At 34.0% G+C, this 19878-nt stretch overlaps 3 protein-coding genes, 2 non-coding genes and 1 pseudogene across 5 annotated transcripts; 3 read left to right on the plus strand and 3 right to left on the minus strand.

Annotated features, from left to right (window-relative positions):
• Positions 1-1703: 1703 nt before the first annotated feature.
• On the plus strand, positions 1704-3560 carry LOC104725893 (uncharacterized). The gene has a single exon (XM_010444644.2). It carries the CDS (start codon positions 2727-2729, stop codon positions 3351-3353), a length of 627 nt encoding a protein of 208 aa, XP_010442946.1. The 5' UTR covers positions 1704-2726; the 3' UTR covers positions 3354-3560.
• On the minus strand, positions 1835-2035 carry LOC147935402 (small nucleolar RNA U3; annotated as a pseudogene).
• A 670-nt stretch (positions 3561-4230) lies between the features above and the next one.
• On the minus strand, positions 4231-4449 carry LOC147935403 (small nucleolar RNA U3). Its single transcript, XR_015573243.1, has one exon. It is a non-coding gene; the product is annotated as a small nucleolar RNA U3 (small nucleolar RNA).
• A 740-nt stretch (positions 4450-5189) lies between these two features.
• Positions 5190-5305, minus strand: LOC147935404 (U5 spliceosomal RNA). Its single transcript, XR_015573234.1, has one exon. It is a non-coding gene; the product is annotated as a U5 spliceosomal RNA (small nuclear RNA).
• A 4662-nt stretch (positions 5306-9967) lies between these two features.
• LOC104725894 (CBS domain-containing protein CBSX5) lies at positions 9968-11610 on the plus strand. The gene is made up of 2 exons (XM_010444645.3): positions 9968-10423; positions 10516-11610. Exons 1-2 carry the CDS (start codon positions 10080-10082, stop codon positions 11414-11416), a joined length of 1245 nt encoding a protein of 414 aa, XP_010442947.1. The 5' UTR covers positions 9968-10079; the 3' UTR covers positions 11417-11610.
• A 2875-nt stretch (positions 11611-14485) lies between these two features.
• On the plus strand, positions 14486-18695 carry LOC104725895 (MLO-like protein 11). Its single transcript, XM_010444646.3, has 16 exons — positions 14486-15043; positions 15142-15362; positions 15458-15515; positions 15608-15843; positions 15937-16053; positions 16222-16282; positions 16515-16609; positions 16727-16801; positions 16903-16988; positions 17098-17147; positions 17246-17286; positions 17383-17553; positions 17648-17683; positions 17780-17847; positions 17943-18003; positions 18081-18695. The coding sequence occupies exons 2-16, from the start codon at positions 15216-15218 to the stop codon at positions 18489-18491; spliced, it is 1713 nt and encodes a 570-aa protein (XP_010442948.1). The 5' UTR covers positions 14486-15043; positions 15142-15215; the 3' UTR covers positions 18492-18695.
• Positions 18696-19878: the final 1183 nt, after the last annotated feature.

The following is a 19878-nucleotide window of genomic DNA, read 5'->3' on the forward strand; positions in this document are numbered from 1 at the left end:
AGTATACAAGAATCAACGCCTCCAAATTGCTTTAAAAGGTTTCATCCTATGAAAAGCTTAGATTTTTTCCTTCCACAAAAGCAGCTTTTTCACATTTTAAAAAACGATTGGATAATATTTATATAAATAAATTGGATAAATATTTAGACTATAAATATTGTCTAAAATGTGTTAATGTCATGGAAGACATGAGGAATCTATAATTGGCTTTTTTCATAGGGAGGAAATAGTACAAAAAAATAGAGAGAAAAAGAAGGAAAAAAAACCGTGGAAGCATCTCAATCATTTCATGGGGGTGTGCTTTTTGTGTCTTTATGTAACCGTTCCTTTTACGCTAAGGAAAGATAGAACAACTCGTGTATGCATCCAAATTTCTTTAGATTTCACAATAACATTTGTAAGAGAGTTTTCTTTTATAACTCTGTTAGCCTAGATAATAAGATGGAAAACTAAGTAGAAGAGATATGATATTCGTATATTCAAAAAGTAATGGATCTTAGCATGCATCTTGGAGGATCCATACTCTATAATTATAAGATTTTCTTTTGGAAATACCCCTTAGAAGTTTAATGGAAAAAAAAGGTTTCTGAATGTAGCTCTAAAAATCATTTAAATTTTAGCCTCTTCTGTTATAAAATTTTCAATTCTCAAAAGCGTAGGGACCTCTAACTCTCAGAATTTGGATAAAAGGAGAAACGAAAACAATGCGACATACTAGTTTATTAATTTATATATGGATTGTATTTGTTATATTATAGTATGCTTTTTGGTTCATGAATAAACTACTTATAAAAAATGACCCCATGGACTTTGGTGGCTAGTGTGCGATTATAATAATGCTCTTCACTTCTTTTGAAATGCTTTCTGAAAATTGTCCATCATTGTAATGTTCTTGCTTTGGACCTAACTTTTTACGGTTTAGCTATTCAAACAATGAAGTGTGAAAAAGAGACTATGCTTTTCAATAATTTCTTTGGTATTTAAAAGTCACTTTTTGTTGAATTTTCTCAAAAGTTTTGTGTTTTAACGAAAGTGAGTTTATATTAAAAGAACCCAAGTATATATATGAGACTAATGTTATAATTTCTATATGGTTGATGAGACTTAAGTCTTGCAACCTAAATATATATCATCCAGAAGAGTTTAAACTTTAGAGTTTAGAACATGTATGTGAAAAGTGATATATATATATATATGGTCCAATTTTTTTTACTATATATTAGATATTTGGTCCAATATGAACTGTAATAAATTTTTGGATTTGTCTTTTTTGGCGGGCCAACCGAATGGGGCAACATGATGTGAACCAGATTTGTTGCGGAGTGAAATGAACTTTAATGCAACTTGGAATCTCCAATACATCGGTCTATGAGACCATGAAATAAGAAAAGCTAGAGGCAAATTATAAGATCACAAGAATATATAAATTCGAAAGTACTCACATGATTTCTTAGTAAGCTAGGGCCGATGGACACGTAGTTTATAAATGGCAAAAAGAAAAAACCATTTCTCGATATAAGCTAAGGGTTTCATCCTTCCGCATGGAATATGCTAATATTTTCTGTATCGCTTATCTTATTGAATCATTGGATGTCTCCTAAGGGACAAACATGAAACATTAGTTGTTCTTCAGATGTATATATACTATTAGACTTGTATATATTGACAATTACAACCGATGTGAGATATACTAAGTAAAAACATTTCTCCTCGAGAAAGCCTCGTAACATAGTCATTGTTCCTAATGACATATATATAGTGAATTAAATTGATATAATGACGGCTACAAAGAAAAAACGAAGGAGTGAAGGAATCTTAACAAAATTAAAAAAGGGACCTGTCAGACCGCCGTGCGACCACCCCAGCAAGGTAGAACCGAGCCAAGTAACGATCCTCTGCAGCACCAGATGCGTCCAAAGACAGATGTGGCCGTCAATCACGCTCTGGTCGCACAGTCCAGGTTCATCAACCAGGGTTAAGGGCCTGTCTCCTTTGAAATCAAGGAAACAGAGGTACGTCCTATACGTAAGGTCGTGACCATTGTTGCTTTGTGACCATATATAAATAACTCAGTTTCTTCATCAGCTTCTCGATGTGGGATCCAAACACTAATAATAAGAAAAACAAGAACGGGCTTATTTAACCAAAGAAACCTAGGCCTATTCATTTAAAATAAAATTCAATAGATATATACTAACACTTGAGTTATTTTATTTGTTAAGTGTAACACTTCCATGATATGTTTGATGTTTCAAATGGTTGGCATAAACCGAGTATATGAACGTTACAGCTTTTCATTTGGTTTTTCGTTTTTGTCTGAGTAGAATTGTAACTTTTATCCGGTAGTTGTGTCTTGCTTGGCTACTTCTATCTATGACGAAACAAATAAGTCCACTTTACTTTGCTGTTAGGAAAGAAATTAAAAATAGTCCAAATATATATTTATTTTGGATTAATTGTTTAAAAGCCTACAATTAAGTTACTGATATCAGTTTGTGAAAGTGTATTCAGTTCCATGCTTTTAATTCAAAGTTTGTCATATATAACGACCGAGCTAGTCAACGAATATGAAAATGTAACTCTCGTAATAAATTTATCGTATAATTAAGTTTGTGTTGAGTCACTGTATAAATTGTTTGTTTCTTGGAGTCACCAAACCATCTCAATCAAGCAAATCATTCTCCTCTAAAGAAAATATTAAAAAAAAAAACGAAATAGTAGTCACCATGGAAGGTAAGATCAAAACTCTTCTCTCCACAATTCTAGTTGTGAGTACTTTTTGTGCCATTGCTTTAGTGAACCCGGGGCTAGCTCAACTACCTACCATTCCTAGCTCCCCAATTGATCTTGCAAAATGTTGGTCATCGCTCCTTAAAATTCAAGGTTGCGAAGTCGAAATCTTCAAATCTGCTTTAACCGGTAAGTTTGAAAACGTTGGACCAACATGCTGCAAGGCGTTTACCGATATCGATGCAAAGTGTTGGCCCAAAATGTTCCCATTGAATCCTTTCTTCCCTCCTCTTCTTAAGGATGGTTGCTCTCGCATCAACGCAGCTGCTCCCGCACTTGCAACATCTAAACTCTCTATTGTTCCTGGATTTTCTCTACCTGGTTCTCCGGTTGATATCACAAAATGCTGGTCATCACTCTCTAGTGTCGAAGGTTGTGTAGCTGAGATATTCAAATCAGTATTCACAGGAAAGTTTGGTAGTGTTGGATCTACGTGTTGCAAAGCATTTTCAGATGTAGATTCAAAGTGTTGGCCACATATGTTTCCGCTAAATCCCTTCTTCCCACCTCTTCTCAAAGATAGTTGCTCTCGCATCGAAGCAGCTGCTCCTACACACAAGTAATGAAGTAGCTATATATGGGGGGTTTTATTCAAAATGCATTAAATTAGGCTTATTAGAACTTCTAGTTCCAATACTCGAGAAGAGTTTTGTTTATTCCAAACAGCCAGGGAAGAAATTCTTCACATGTAATGGTTACACTACGTCTTATTATCTACAATAATGGCATCTTTGTTATCTTTTCAATAATGGACGTCTCGTTTGCTCTAATCTCATTGAGGGATAATTTTGATTCTTGAAATAGCTATAGCTTCTGCCCCCTTCAGCAACATTTAACAAAGAATATTATTCTCTAAACATATCCGTCTAAGAAATCTAGGCGATTCCTAATTCACGCGAAGTGTTATTTTGTTTCTGGACTTTTAGGTTGATGAGGTTTTTCTTTTTTTCTTAATGGGGTTTATTGCTTAACCTTTTTCCAAGATGATCATATGGCGTGGAACAAAAAACAAAACAAACCCATAAGTGTGAGCCTAATAATTGTGAAAATACCTAAGAGTCTAAGACGGTGGGTGCAAATTTACATTGAACAATTAGAATCGCACAAAGATAATGTTAGGCATTCATGGTAACCAAAAACTGCGTTTTTTCCGACCATTAGTAAATAATATAGGATTAAAAGATAATGAAAATTGTAAACGAAAGATTTGATGGGATGTTATTTGTAAATAAACCTTACTAGATATCTTTGTTTCTGTTTCGTGCTATCCAATCAACCTTTGGATTCATTTGTTAGAAGTGGAGGTCGTGACGATTGAGTGATCCGAGAGTGACGAAGTTTCTTGCTTTGCAGTTAATCTATGGGGTCATATGGGAACAAAGATAAATCAACATGTAAGAATAGTTTCTGTTCATTTTTTAGACATCCGAAAAAAAAAGAAACCTGTCAGACCGCCGTGCGACCACCCCGGCAAGGTAGAACCGAACCGAGTAACGATCCTCTACAGCACCGGACGCGTCCGAAGACATATCGTGGCCGTTAATCACGCTCTGATCGCACGGTCATGGTTCATCAACCAGGGTTAAGGGCCTGTCTCCTTAGAAATCAAGGAAACAGAGGTACGAGCCTATAGAACAGATCCTGTTCAAGTAAGGTCGTGACCATAGACGCTCAGTCTCCGTTATATATATTAAAACTTTGCTCTTCATAACAGCGATGTGGGACAAAATTTAAAGGATCATATTAAAAGCTAAAGAGCATACATGGGTAGTAGTGATAATTGGTTGAAGGCCCACGTAGTTATATATGCAAAGCCCATCCCTAATTAGCGTTCAAAATTGGTCAAGAAATTAATGTGATTATATATTAGCAGTACGTGGTAACGGAGCCATCTTCACAACCTCAGAAAGAGTGAAAACAAAACCTGTGAGAACAAGTAAAACAGTCATTCAACTCCCAATCAATGTGTTTTAGTATATTCAGAAGAGTTATTCCTTCTCTTGGATTATCAATGATGAATCCTAGAAGGACTACCGTTATTAGGACGTCTCTCTGTGACTCCATGGCCGCTTATTATGATAGATTCCTTCCTTTGATGTGGTGCTCAGTGCTCACACATATTAACCTCCAAATTATAGGTTGCTGGCTTGCTGCTCTATCATGCTAATGGAATCTACAATTTTATAAGCATTTTCCCTTGCGGATGCAATTTTTTTAGAATGTTGACCATTGCCTTAGCGTAGTAGCATAATGTTGGCCTATCTTTAGTAATCATCTCCTGTGTTTTTTTGGGCAAACTAGTATCATCTCCTTTTCTTCTAGTTTTTTGACCACGACGTAGTACATACTGGTTAGAAAAAAGTGTCAGTATCATTTTAAACTAATGGTTTGATGGAGGTTTATTTTGTTAAATGAACCTTTCCAAAAACAGGCGTATGCCGCTTAGTGCAGAGAAGACACGGTATTCTTTAGTAAAAGGCGAAAGAATAGTTCGCTTTGCCTTCACTGCACGGCTCCGTGAATGATGGAATCAGCTCTGATGTCTTTATTTATATGAGAGTTAACTCACTATTCCTGAGTGTTCCAAGCGATGTGGGATGTGAAACGTCAACTAGGTAAAGAGTTAAACACATCTATCATGGGTTTATTTAGCGGGCCGTCGATTGATTTGTAAAGCCCATCATAAATTTATTGATCTGCCACGTAGGAGTAAGCAACTAAACAAAGATATAAGAGGCGATTTCCTTAAACCGGAGATTAAGATTCTAACAGATTACGCTATGGAATGGGGAGATTTAAGCCGGATAATGAACGTTCTTACCATAAATATGTAAAAACTAAGACGCAGCCAATATTGAAAATAATTTCTTTTCTTATTAAGAATCACTTAAACAATTTTACAAGATATGTTTAATCAGATTTACACACAGTCAACACGATTTGTCACTGACCAATTGTTAATCTAACCAAAATTCCTAAGAACCCTAAAAGTTTATCCGCTTAGTTCTCTAAAATTTTTCTTGAACGGTCAAACAACATGTTTGCCCAATAACACAATATATAGGATACCTCCTATGACCTACTTTCCTATTAAAGAATAAGTCCAAATCTTCTTAATAGATATGATAATAACTTGTTCTCTAATCAAAGAGTCTCTAAAAGCACAGCCACGTCACTCGATATCCGTTACGATTTCTACGTGTGAACCTCTCTTCCAGAGTACTACAGACCAGCCTTGTAGCAACCAAAGTCTTCATGCTTTCATTCTCCCCCTTTTTATTTGAATGTGACAACTCAAGCTCCAAATGTGAATAGTACTAGAATCTTCCAAAACCATAAGCCTCAACCACATTCAGCTAGAACATCACCATCATCATCTCATCATACTCCCCCAGCGTGAGTGCACATTCATATAAAAACAAGATATTCATTTTGAAGAAAAGGTGCTTACAAATGCACAGATTCTTGCAGAAGTTGAGTTTGAAGATGAGCTTGAAAGAGGTATTGTTTTTTTTTTCCTATCTGTTTGATGTTGATTACTAAGATACAATATCTAATACTTTTTTTGTTTGTCATTTTCTTTTCAGAGTTTGAAACTCTGACTCTTTAAGTGGTTAAAGAAGAAGAGGGGTTCAAATGCTTGGATGAAGAAGAAGTAAGTCGGCACTTGGGATCATTTGTTCGGATGAAGAAGAGGAGATGATATGATTGTTTTTTTACTTCTCTACTTACCCATCTCTTTAAGACTTTAAACTTACATTTGGTTTTACTTTTTTTTTATCTTTTTAAAACTTTAACTCTCAGTTCAGTATTTCAATTCATATAAAACTTTTGATTTCGGGATTTTTACTTAATTTCGATTAGTTTCAGTGAATATCGGGTATATCCGACCCGAACCCGACCCGATTCTATAAAATACCCGATCGGATTTTAAATGTGTACATCCGAACATCTGAACATCCGAAGATCTGAATCCGAACCCGATCGGATATCTGAATGCCTAGACCTATATAGAACAGATCCTGTACAAGTAAGGTCGTGACCAGTAGGTGATACGGGCCAAAGCCCACTTGTTTATTTGTAAAATCCATTCCCAACTTGTCTGCTTTAAACTGGAAGGTACATCTAAACCCAAATTTGATTGTGAATTTGTTATTTCTCGTAAAAAAGCATTCTGTTATTTACGAGTAAAAAAGCATTCTGTTATTTCTATGTTCACTATAATACATTTTTGTTAGCCTAAGAACTTTCGTCAAGTTACACATATTTTTTTCTTGTTGAATGAACAGAACTATCTTCCATATTAATCGCAGTAATCGGTATAGCAGTTGATGGAAGGCCATTGTTATTACATCACTAACAAGTCTAACATGATGCAACTTAATTATCTTTTCAACGAAACAGCTTCTCAAAACATCACAACTTAGAGATGGCTAAAAGAATTATATATTAGTCTTTATCTATTAAAAAAATTAGTCAATTTTGTTTTTTTAATGAAATTTAATTTTTAGTCAATGTTTAAAGCTATACAATTCATTAGTTTTCTGTGATTTTTTCATGAAAGAGAATACATATTAAAACAAAAATCGGATATTATATATGTCTGTTTTAGTAGTAAAGGCCTAGACGACACAGAGTGTGACATAGAAATTTGGTTCTATGTGCAATTTGCAAAAGAATAATTACGCATGCTCAAAACAAATAGGAATACTGTTACTTACCTACAAATTTTAAATAACTTGCAAGTAGCAAATACAACAAAAAACGAGATGTTGCAAAGCTTGGCCAACTTGTTCAATGACGTACGACGTTTTAAGGTTTTGAACAAGAAAACGTGTTTATTATCTTTCTCCTTTACTTCAAACGACATGACGAGACAAAAGTTGGTATCAGTTATGGAATGTATTCCTACAAACTTGTTTTGGAAGTCCTATATGCCAAATTAGTTAAGCTTTTTGTTTTTACATCTTTTTGGCTTGACAATAAGAGATTGGGACTAATCATTTTTAACTTATAGTCTCGTTGTTTTATCATCAGGATTTTTCGGTAATTAACAAAATTTGAGAAGAAATAAAGTGAACGTTGAGAACATTTGATGAAAGAGCATGAGAAACGTTGAAGCGCATAAGACAAATTAGTCCAACCCTGTGACAGCATGCTAGAGTAAAAGTAAAATTCAAAAGTGGCATTTCTATAATACTATTACTATCATTAAAAGCGACAAAAGTTTAACACTTTTGCAATTTTTAAACCAAATATCACAATCACTTAAGTGTGTTTATAATATACATTTCATGGGTCTCAACTCTCAACTCAACTAATAAGATGGATCACGGAAAACTTATACTAAGATTTATTACAGATATCTTTCGTTATCGTATCTTTCCAAAAGTAAATATAATTCATTATCTTTTATACAAACTTAACTATCGAGTATGGACCTTTAATATGTATTTACAAGTTGTTGGATCACACCTATCAACAAACCTTGGGGTCATATATATATTTTTTAAAAATATAAACGTTGGGGTCATATGCCTTCGTATTCATCTTTGCCCCTCAACGGATTAGATTTGAGTTAATGAGAATCAAACTTGGTTTCCCTGATTTTATATGAGCTGGTTTCGTATAAACATATGACTGACTACACATGAGAGTTCTGTCTTCTAACTTCCATTCCATGCATGTTTAAAATGTTGCCGATGTGAAGATTTGTTATTCTAATACTATTTGGAATAAATCAGTCAATGAAAAAATTAGAGCTCAAATCTTCGTTTAATGAACATGAGTATATGAAAATGAGTATATAGTTAAATTAATAAAGTAGTTGTATATTATAGTTAGGAGACTTGACCAAATTTAAATGTTTCTTCGAGTTCTAGGGTCTTCCCATTTAGTATAGGATATGTTGATCTCTTAGAACTTTGCAATTTTTAGAGTCACGTCGTACTGTTACCCTTTTTGACTTAGTTGTGTTCACCTGGCTACTAGCGTATCATATGTGTACCGAGAAAAATCGCTTCACTATGACCATGATCCCTCCTGAAACGAAACTCCCATATTCTTAGGTCTGTACAACATAATTACATAATTACCTGAGTATATATGAATGAGTCAAGCTCTGATTTGGAGTCTAGCTGGTTCGATCGAACTCAAGTTTTGGCCATTACAACATAAACAAATGTCTAGCATGATGCACATATAAATTCATATATACTAACTTAAGTTTAAAATACAATAAAGCAACCTATATATAAAAATAAAACAATAGCAGTTTCGAATATACGTCGATGCTGTACAATATCCTTCTACGTTAAAATACTTGACGTCAATTAGTCTTGGTTAAATATCAATATTTCATCAACTTTTCTTGTATCTATATATTTTTTTCATAAATGATTAGTGTTGTCATTAATTATTAGATTAAATATCTTTGAATTTTTGGCCATCCCCTTCCCTTTGTTCATTTTATAACCAAGGATATACATATATATTCTTAATAAGAAAAATTTAAAACAGTGAATTTATTTATATAAAAAAAATCTGAAATATGACTTTGTACAATGAAATGTACATATAATACATTCAAATTTGTTTTGTTGAAAAAAAATGCAGAATGAACAAAATTAAGAACAGATATTCATCTGCTATAATGTAAATGGAAAATGTAATATATTCTTTTATAACTTATATTCATCTTTTGATTTCATTCATTTCAAACTTACCTTTCTTTTTTTTTTTTTTCCTAAAATTCATTTCAAACTTACCATTTAGATATGACCTATGAGAGAAGGCCACAACCAAAAACAAAAGAATAAACTAACACCATTGTATTAAAAAAACATTTCTTTTTTTTTCTTTGAAAAATACATTAAAAATCTAGCAATATCAGTAGTGGAGTAATATATATAAGATCTGGTTTCATTGTTGAACTAATCTTGAATTGAATGAATATGCAAAAATAGTAATATATAACAATTTTAAAGATAAATACTCTAAAATGTTCTTAGTCACCCATTTGTACATCAAAATTAAATTCCAAACATTATAGTAAAAAATGAAAACACAATCTACCTGTAATTAACACAACCGACAACAACAACAAAAAAGGTAAAAAAAAAAAAAATCCATCTGTACACAACTATAAGACCAAGTAGTTTTGTGTTAATGTGTACTTTTTAAGACCGTACCTATCTCTCTTTTTCTTTATAAACTACTCTCCGCCTTCCTCTGTTCTCTCTCTCTCCTTCACATTCTCTGCAAAAACAAATCTCCTAATCTTTTCTTTTATGGCATCAACTCTTTTGTCTCACGAGGTATCTGATCTCTGTATCGGTAAGCCACCATTACGGTGTCTCTCCGTCGCTACAGCCACCGTAGCTGACGCCATCACCGCACTCAAATCCTCTGACGAACCGTTCCTCACCGTCTGGAGCTGTAACCACGATGATGAGAAAACAGATGGTAACGACAAGTGCGAGTGTTTGGGTAAGATCTGTATGGCTGATGTAATCTGTTACCTATCAAAATTCGACAACAATGTTTTGTCTCTTTCCTCTGCTTTCGACGCATCTGTCTCTGTTCTTATCCCCAAATCTCGTTCCCTCGTCGTCCATGTTCATTCTTCTTGCAAGTAAGGGACAAATCCATACATTGTGTTCTGTTTTTTAATCGTTCGTTGAGTTTAAAAATTTAATCTTTTTTTGTGTTCTTGATGTTTTCAAGATTGATCGAAGCTATTGATCTGATCATACAAGGAGCACAGAATCTGATTGTTCCGATTCAGACAAGATCATCAATCACGAAGAGAAGACAACAACAGAAGCTCCTGATTAACCGAAACGTCGTCGTTTCACTCTCCGCCACAACCGCAACAACACACAAGAACGGCCTACAATTCTGCTGGATCACACAAGAAGACATAATCCGATTCCTTCTCGATTCCATTAGTGTCTTCTCTCCGTTACCGTCTCTTCCTATCTCCGATCTCGGTGTTATCAACAGTACACAACACACTATTCTCGCCGTTGATTATTACTCCTCCGCCGCTTCTGCCGTCTCCGCCGTCTCTCGTGCAATCTTGGACAATGTCTCTGTTGCAGTGGTTGATAAAGGTTGTGATCAAGAAGAAGATTCACGTATGGCTTTGATAGGTGAGATTTCGCCTATGACGTTAGCTTGTTGCGATGAAACCGCGGCGGCAGCGGTTGCTACACTCTCTGCTGGAGACTTAATGACGTATATCGACGGTAGTGGTCCACCGGAGAGTCTAGTCGGAGTTGTTAGGAATCGTTTGGAAGATAAAGGGATGGTTGGATTGATCTCACTCATTGACTCTTTGTCGTCGTTTTCGGGTTCTTCCTCGGATGACGAGTCGTCTCCGGCGGGGAGGATGAGAACCTCGTCGTCTTATGGGAGATCGGTGAGTAGTGCGGCGAGGATGGCTAGGAAGTCGGTGGCGATAGTGTGTAATCGTAAGAGTTCGTTGATGGCAGTGATGATACAAGCTATTGCTCATAGAGTGAGTTATGTGTGGGTCGTTGATGAAGATGGTTGTTTGATTGGTATGGTTACTTTTGTTGATATTTTCAAACTTTTTAGGGAATTTTTGGATGGTGATAACTAATTCATCATATATTGATATACTCTTTAGTATTATTTTGATTTTTTTTTTTTTTTTTTGTTAGAAATTACTGAAACTTAGCAACAAGAATTGTTGTTTTTAAATAAGATTTTTCTTATGGTGGAATATGCCATAAGACAAAAGATCTTGTAAAAAAATTTCGGTTTTTATATACTTTTATGGTTTTTCGTTTTTTACATTGTTGATCTTCAGACCTATGATGACCATTTCAGTTCGTTTTTTCATGAATTGGATTGCATACGACAAAAGAAGTAACACATACGAAATTTGTTGGATTAGTTCAAGACCTTGTGTTTAAATTATGTATATATTTGAGGTTGTAAAGTTGTACAAATTGAATCAGTAAAAATGCAATATAGGTTAGTTAGTAGAGCACGTATATTTTGCTGCAATTATGGGCTTCACGTCTAAAACCCTAAAGAAACCAAAACTTGATGAGCCTCACGTCTAAATCGAATTACTCAAAATCCATTGTTGTTATAGCGTGTCCAAAAACTTTGTAACAGTGACATATTGAAACAAAAGTAGCAGATGTTGGTGGATGAAAATGAAAGATTGATTCTCTGTAATTACACACACTCCACTTGACTATCTAGTACACAATTTTAAAATATGGCCCTGAGATTTGGGCCAGTCAATGATAAATTGTACAGCTTGCAGCTAATAACGCTGTTGGTCAAATACCACGTGGTCTTATATCTAAATCGTACATTTGGTTTGGTATACATGTTTTTAAATGTGTGTCTCGTGTGTCTTCGTCTCGTTGTGAGTGTGAAAGCCACAAAAAAAAAAAGAGAACGTTGTTAGAATAATTAAAAGCCATCTGAAGATTTTACATCTTGTGACAGCAATGTATACATGGCGATGTGCATGCATCTTAGAGTTAAGACAAACCTAAAAGCATGACTTAGCTAGGTAATGTGGATGAATTATATGATATATATATATGTTGGCATATTCGATAAAAATCCTTTGGTGTTCAATATGAGAACGATGCATGAATTATATGATATATATAAGTTGGCTTGATTGACTTTTCTAAGCGTAAGTAATAAGGTCGAATATAATGATTTTGTGTTGGAACAAAGCATAGTTTTTCTAAGATGTCATTTTCAGGATTTTGTTTGCATGATCAATGTTCTATTTGCAAAAAAATAATAATAATAATTTAGTAAAAACGCTAAATTTTGTTTACTATTAACGGTAAATTATTTCAAGATTCATGCCAACTTTTTCATAAACTTAATTAATATGTTTCCTGCGACGACTATATGAAGTTTGGTATATTTGTGGCAAATTTTTTATTAATAGCGAAAGCCTACAATAACTAACCTAATATAAATAAAATCACAAAAAAAAATTATATATGCATTTTGTGTTTGCATTTCTATATTGTAAAAGACATTTGAAAGATCCTACCAAAAAAAAAAGACATTTGAAAGAAAGAAGCATACAAATGAGTCGCTTCTAACTTTAATTCTATATTCTTTACTCTAATAAGTTGTGTAATTAAGTGTAATAGGAAGGAATGGTTAGATTCCTACAAACTTCGTAAATATGAGGGGGCAAGTCAAAAGACAAAAGACTGGGAACAGAAAATCGAAAAGATTCGGTAACTCAAGAGGGGCGTTGGCCAAAACGTATATAATGATGATGCAACGTAACAATATAAGGTGTATATACAAAATGTTCCCGAAACTTTGGCTTGGAGGGCATTGTTTCTCTTGTCATTTGCTTACACAATCTTAGACATACGAAGTCGTGGAAACAAAGAATATCACGGAACATTATATGTATAGATGTTGAAATGTGGTCATCTATATATGCAATTTTGGCTTCTTTTATAATAGAATGAATTTTAGGACATGTGTTGGGTTACCTAAAAGTTGGACCAACAAGGACGCGCTTTCTGTATTGCAGACCTCATGGTAACTATAATTTTTTGTTTTGAAGCATAGCAAAATCCCAAAGTGAAATATTATGTACTTAAGTTAAACCCCTTTAGTTTTAGTAACGAATTTTTATGTGGTCCTTGTAGTTGTACCACTGTTGGTTGATTCAAACACAAGACTAACTATTTTTGAGTTCCGAAAAACAAATGCTATCTTTGATTTGAATGTTAATTCAAAACAGGAAAAGAGAGAACAAACAATGTTGTTTCGACTCATGTTTCAAACAATGTGTACTGAACCCTTTTTCGTAATGTACAATAGTGACGGATTCCAATCTCAATCTAAAACTACAACTTTATCTTTGGTGTTACACACTTAAAACGAAATCAAAGAGAACATATTACCAATACACCTTTAGGCGTTTCTTAACAACGACTCCACTCGCATGTCGCACACGTGAGTTCAATGACCATTTAATTTTAATTTTAACCGAAGATTCCAATTATGTAGCCGGGAGTGTCTTTACGCAAGCTCAATACTAAAATTTATAGTCAAATTCCTCATCATTTGGAACCCTCTCATTCTGTCAGTATCTCTATTCACTTGAGTAAGTTCTTGTGTTGTCTTATGAAGGCCCCAAAAACAAAAAAAAATTGTATACTTGTTTTTAATTTCCCAAAATATAACTTGTTCACACCATAGACACAAACGCAACCGCCACCGTTTAGAAGATCAACGAGATGATTAGGAAAGAAAACTACAATAATTTTTGTTTTTGGTGCATGCATGATATGATGCATACACACACTGGCACACGCACACGTATGGCTTAAATCTTGAAAATGTAAAGACTAATGTGGAGCCATCCTCGGAATCTCTTGCGGATTCTCGCTTTTTTCTATCTTTCTTTCTTTCTATCTATATTTCTCGTTAGAAAATATTAGAATTCGCATGTTGTGGTCACTCGATCGTCGTCTATAAAAGCGGTTACATCATTCTTTTTTTTTTTATATATAATAATACTATTGTTAACACCCTTTAACGAATTAACAAAATGTAGCAGTGGGAGTTTCAAGACCTCTCTCATAGTCCCAATGCATTTAATTACATTTAGGTAAGCTTCCAGCTAAGTATCTTAAAAGGAGCTGGGGATACTACTAGACAGCTTAATTTAATTGTGTCATTATTTTGTTAATCAACTTTTTTTAAAAACGATACTATCGAGTTTCGAGTAAAATAAAATTGTTATACAGTATGTACAAACAAATAACGAAAGCGAGAGAGTATCAGATCATGTGCCTAAGTTTATCATCTATCGAATCTTCCTTCTCTCTTCCCCTTTCCTTTTCTATTTTTCTTGTCAACATTAATGATTATTTTTAGTTTGGTCGGCTCAAAAAAAAATAAATCAGAAAAAAGTATATTTCAGTTTGCACAGAACCATGTCTGCACATGAAGAAGTTATGAACTAAAAAAAGTGAGAGACCAGAAAGAACAATCTTTAGATTTCTACAGTTCTTTGATTTCTCAAAGACTACGACTTTGTACTCTCTCTCTCTCTCAACCCCAGTTTCTCCGGTGATCGGCTCCGGTGGATGTAAAGTCCTAATCTTTTTTCCAAATATCTTGGAGGAGTCTACCAAATCTTAACAAATAAAAAAGTTTCAAAATTTCTGGGCTTTCCGATTGGTGAAGTACGCTCGATGGGGTTTTAAAGGTTAGATTTTTAAACTTGTTAGAATCTAAGGAATGATTTTGTTTTTTGAGTTTCCTCCCAAAATTTTGAAACTTTTTCTGCATTTGTGCAAATTCCAGTTGAGTTTTAGGTAAAGAGAGAGGAACTTGTTTTGTTTGTGTGTGAAAGAATCAGATTTTTATAAAAAAAGAAAATGGGAGAAGGAGAAGAAAATGGTAACGAAGCAGATTCAAATGAGAGATCTTTGGCATTGTCGCCTACTTGGTCTGTTGCTATTGTGTTGACTGTCTTCGTTGTTGTTTCTTTGATTGTTGAGCGCTCCATTTATCGTCTTAGCACTGTGAGTAAACTAAAGCCTCCTCCTTTTTGTGATTTTGATCTTCTTCAGAATCATTTGTATCAGCTTCTTTCTTACTTCTGTGTTTTATGTTATAGTGGCTGAGGAAGACAAAGAGGAAACCTATGTTTGCTGCATTAGAGAAGATGAAAGAAGGTTTTGCTGATATAACCTGAATCTTGAATGGTCCATTTGTTTTGTTTCCTAAACGTTTACTGTGTTTTGAAATGGTTGTTTTTTATTGACAGAGTTGATGCTGCTTGGGTTTATATCACTTGTTCTCACAGCTACCTCTAGTACAATAGCCAACATATGTGTTCCTTCAAGTTTCTACAATGACAGATTTGTTCCTTGTACACGATCTGAGATCCAAGAGGAGCTCGAAAGCGGTTCAACTGTCAAGCGGAATCTCTTAACAAAATCCCTCTTCTTCAACCTATTTAGGAGAAGGTTGGGTGTCATAAAACAGACTACTTGCAGCGAGGTTCAAACTTTGAAAAGGACTGAAACTTTTAGCATTAACATTATTTGAGTCTGTTGGTTGTTTCTTAAGGACTAACTAAATTCAATCTTGCAGGGGCATGAGCCGTTTGTTTCATATGAAGGCCTTGAACAGTTGCATCGTTTCATCTTTATAATGGCAGTTACACATGTCACTTACAGCTGCTTGACCATGATTCTTGCAATCGTTAAGGTAGTTTCTTCTTTTTTTTTTTCAGCTGAGGTTCTCTTTTCACTTCAAATCTTCTCCACAAATACATTTCAGTGCATTATGTGTTTGATAGTGTGCTTTCTTCTCTGTTTTAATTTGGGAAGAACCTCTTTTATTAACAGCTTTGATTGGCCTGCTTTCTCTATCCAGATTCATAGTTGGAGGATCTGGGAAGATGTAGCTCGTATGGATCGACACGATTGCTTAACTGGTGAGCACTAAATGGTTGATTACATGTTCCATCTGATCCATAATAGAACAAGTACACAGATGAAGTGCTGTTACTAATCATTCACAGTGGCATACTTGTCATGTTGTAACAATTTTCGTTAGCATTATGATGAGTATTCTGCTCATGGATGTGGTCTAAGGCTTTGAATATTCAATAAATGTCCATCTCTCTCAAAGTGGGAAAAGATTGAGTATTTGTGTGTTTGTGGCAGCTGTAGTACGGGAAAAAATATTCCGGAGGCAAACAACTTTTGTTCAGTATCATTCATCAGCTCCTGTGGCCAAGAATAGATTGCTTATATGGGTGGTAAGTCTTTTTTTAGCTCCTTTAGTTTTCTTTCACCTTTTTGGAAATCATGGAGTAGACATTGTTTGAATAGTTTGTTCCAATATATACTAATATGTCTTTGTTTTGTGCTTGCAGACATGTTTCTTCAGACAATTCGGTCGTTCTGTTGTTCGTTCTGACTATCTTACTCTCCGCAAGGGATTCATTGTGGTGAGTGATATACTCTAGGCCTTATCAACGTTTACTGGTTCAACTCTCATTTTATAACTACTTATAGTTGCTACTGTTTCTTGTTCTTGTTTTATGAGCAGAATCACCACCTCACATTAAAGTACGATTTTCACAGCTATATGATCCGTTCTATGGAAGAAGAGTTCCAAAAGATTGTTGGTGTGAGGTGAGCTAACCTTAGCCTGTTGAAACATTCATGTGGTGTATCATTATCTAATATGAATAGATGCATTAGTCATTGACTGAACAACTTATGCTTCAATGATCTTCTGTAGTGGGCCGCTTTGGGGGTTCGTAGTTGCTTTCATGCTATTTAACATAAAAGGTATGATCACTAAACCAAAATGATGATCATTTATGTTTTCCTTTAGTACAATTATGAGTAACCAATCTAATTTTAAACCTTGCCTTTTGATACTGTAGGATCGAATCTCTATTTTTGGATAGCGATCATTCCTGTTACCGTAAGAACTACATTTTCAGCATTCCTGCTCACTTTTATCATGTTTGTAAACATCACAGCTTTAGTAAATTTTGTTCATTCCCATTTTATCTATCAGCTTGTTCTTCTGGTTGGTGCCAAATTGCAACACGTAATAGCAACTTTGGCATTGGAGAATGCTGGTTTAACTGAATATCCTTCCGGAGTGAAGCTGAGACCTCGTGATGAACTTTTCTGGTTCAATAAACCAGAGCTACTCTTGTCCCTAATACACTTCATTCTGTTCCAGGTTTGCTAAAACATTTACTGACTTACCTTTGCACCAAACCAATTACTCGGTCTTGGTAAAACCTAACAGCTACATTGCTTTCCATTTCCAACAGAACTCTTTTGAACTGGCTTCGTTCTTCTGGTTCTGGGTATGTATGATTAATGAACAAATAGTCGATACGTCTTTCGCAGACGTTAGAGTTTGGTTTGGAACTTACAATACATTTGTTCTTTTGAACTTTCAGTGGCAGTTTGGGTACAGCTCTTGCTTCCTCAAGAATCATTACCTCGTTTACTTCAGACTTCTTTTAGGGTATTTGAAACCTTCTTTTTGGTCCCAATTTAGCCTTTAAGACTTCTGTGCATTTTTGCTTTATAGTGTAATCTTATTGCACTTCCTATTTGTAGGTTTGCTGGACAGTTTCTTTGCAGTTACAGTACACTACCACTTTATGCACTAGTCACTCAGGTTGGTTGTTTCGACTTTTGAAAGCTTCCGTAAACTTCTTTAAACATATAATGGGGAATATTGTTTTTGATTTGCAGATGGGAACGAACTATAAAGCAGCTCTGATACCTCAGAGGATAAGAGAGACGATTCGAGGTTGGGGAAAAGCAACCAGAAAGAAAAGAAGGCATGGCATATATGGCGATGATTCGACTGTTAGAACAGAAACAAGCACGGTTGCATCTATCGAAGAATATGATCATCAAGTTCTTGATGTTACTGAAACTTCTCTACAACAACAACAACAACAAGGTACTGAACTCGAGATGCAACCAATCCAACCTCGTGGTGACTGTGCTGTACCTAATGAAACTTCAAATAGAGTTGGAACACCTCTTCTTCGACCTTGGCTCTCCATTTCTTCACCAACGAATACAGAGTTGAGATCAGAACCTATAGAACCACCACTCTCGAGATCGTCTTCCTTGCCAGTGAGAAGAGAGTCATGAGATGATATACTACATTTTTAGTTGAATATATAAGTTCTTAGGATTAATTTCATTAGACAACGATGAACATGTACTCTTATAGTACATAGGTGTAATAATTAAAAAAAATATATTAACATTTACATTTGGAAAGTGTAAAACTTTATAATAGCAATTTCTTCATATTTTGATACCAAAAATATAAATAAAACAATATTCTTCATATATCTATACTAATAAAAAGTAGGAGTTATAGGCTTCTTAACCTGTCCACCTAGGATTTTAAACCACCAATAGAGATTAGACATCTCACTAATTAATAGTTTTTAAAATTTTCAGAATTTTCAACATTAAGAAACATCCTATCAGGATTTGACATGCCATTCATTAACATTTTTTAAATTTCCAATTTTTTAGAAGAAGGAAAATTTTAAATTTATGGAAATAAAAAAACTATGTACAATATCCCACATCGGCTAGAAATTTTTTAGACAATTGTTTAGAACCATTATAAATAAGATTAATATACTTTCAACAACGAATGAACAGGAAAACTTGATTTATCAGACGTCCCAGTTTAATAGTTTTATTCGGTTTGATCCAGTTTTTTATTTGATCAAACTAAAACATTAAAAAGTTTCAAAAAATATATTAGAATATTTCAAATTTTTAAAATATAAATATTATAAATATTGAAAATTTTAAAAGTTATAATATTGAAACTTTTTAAAAGGTTCAAATTTTATATTTCGAAACCTTTTAAAAATTTAAAATATTATAAATATTGATGTAATACATAAATTATCTTATTTATCTACGTTTGTGCTTTTTATTTCTTATGAGCTGTAAAATATATTTTTGTGTATGATTTTATAGATGAGTTGATATTCTTTCATTAATTTTTTATTTTTATCTTATTTTTTATTTTTATGAGAAAATAAATGATTTTGTTCTTGGAGTTTGATGGGTTAACAAATTGTGTGGTAGTGTAAAAAAAAATGTTTTTCAGTGGAAGAATGTGAAGAACTTGACGAGGAAGAAGAATAAAAAGAGTATAACGAAGAACCAAACGGTAAAAGTAACGATGACAATTACCCAAAATTTGACAATGAAAATGACAAGAAAAAATATGAAGAATAAGAAAACATGGAATAAAAAACACAAAACATAGGTCATAGCGATCAATTAAATATGAAAACAAGTTAAATTCATGATGATAAAATTGTTCCGTTTTTCTGATTTGTTGAATTTCAAGTATTTAGTTTCACCATGTATAAAAATTGTTTAGGATAAGTGAGGTCATCAATTTGATTCGCCTTGTCTCGACGTCGAGTTAAATTCATGATTTTTTTATCAGATTTGATTTTATAACACAACTGATTTTTATATTTTTTAAAACTGTGTTTCT

This window comes from Camelina sativa, chromosome 11 (genome assembly GCF_030686135.1).
Source record: "Camelina sativa cultivar CO46 ecotype springtype chromosome 11, ASM3068613v1".
Lineage (NCBI taxonomy): Eukaryota > Viridiplantae > Streptophyta > Magnoliopsida > Brassicales > Brassicaceae > Camelina > Camelina sativa.

Coding starts and splice junctions, on each gene's coding strand:
- LOC104725894 (XM_010444645.3), top strand. CDS start 10,080: ATGGCATCAACTCTTTTGTCTCACGAGGTATCTGATCTCTGTATCGGT. Junction 10,424..10,515: donor CATGTTCATTCTTCTTGCAA/GTAAGGGACAAA, acceptor GATGTTTTCAAG/ATTGATCGAAGCTATTGATC.
- LOC104725895 (XM_010444646.3), top strand. CDS start 15,216: ATGGGAGAAGGAGAAGAAAATGGTAACGAAGCAGATTCAAATGAGAGA. Junction 15,516..15,607: donor ATTAGAGAAGATGAAAGAAG/GTTTTGCTGATA, acceptor TTTTATTGACAG/AGTTGATGCTGCTTGGGTTT. Junction 17,554..17,647: donor TACACTTCATTCTGTTCCAG/GTTTGCTAAAAC, acceptor CATTTCCAACAG/AACTCTTTTGAACTGGCTTC.
- LOC104725893 (XM_010444644.2), top strand. CDS start 2,727: ATGGAAGGTAAGATCAAAACTCTTCTCTCCACAATTCTAGTTGTGAGT.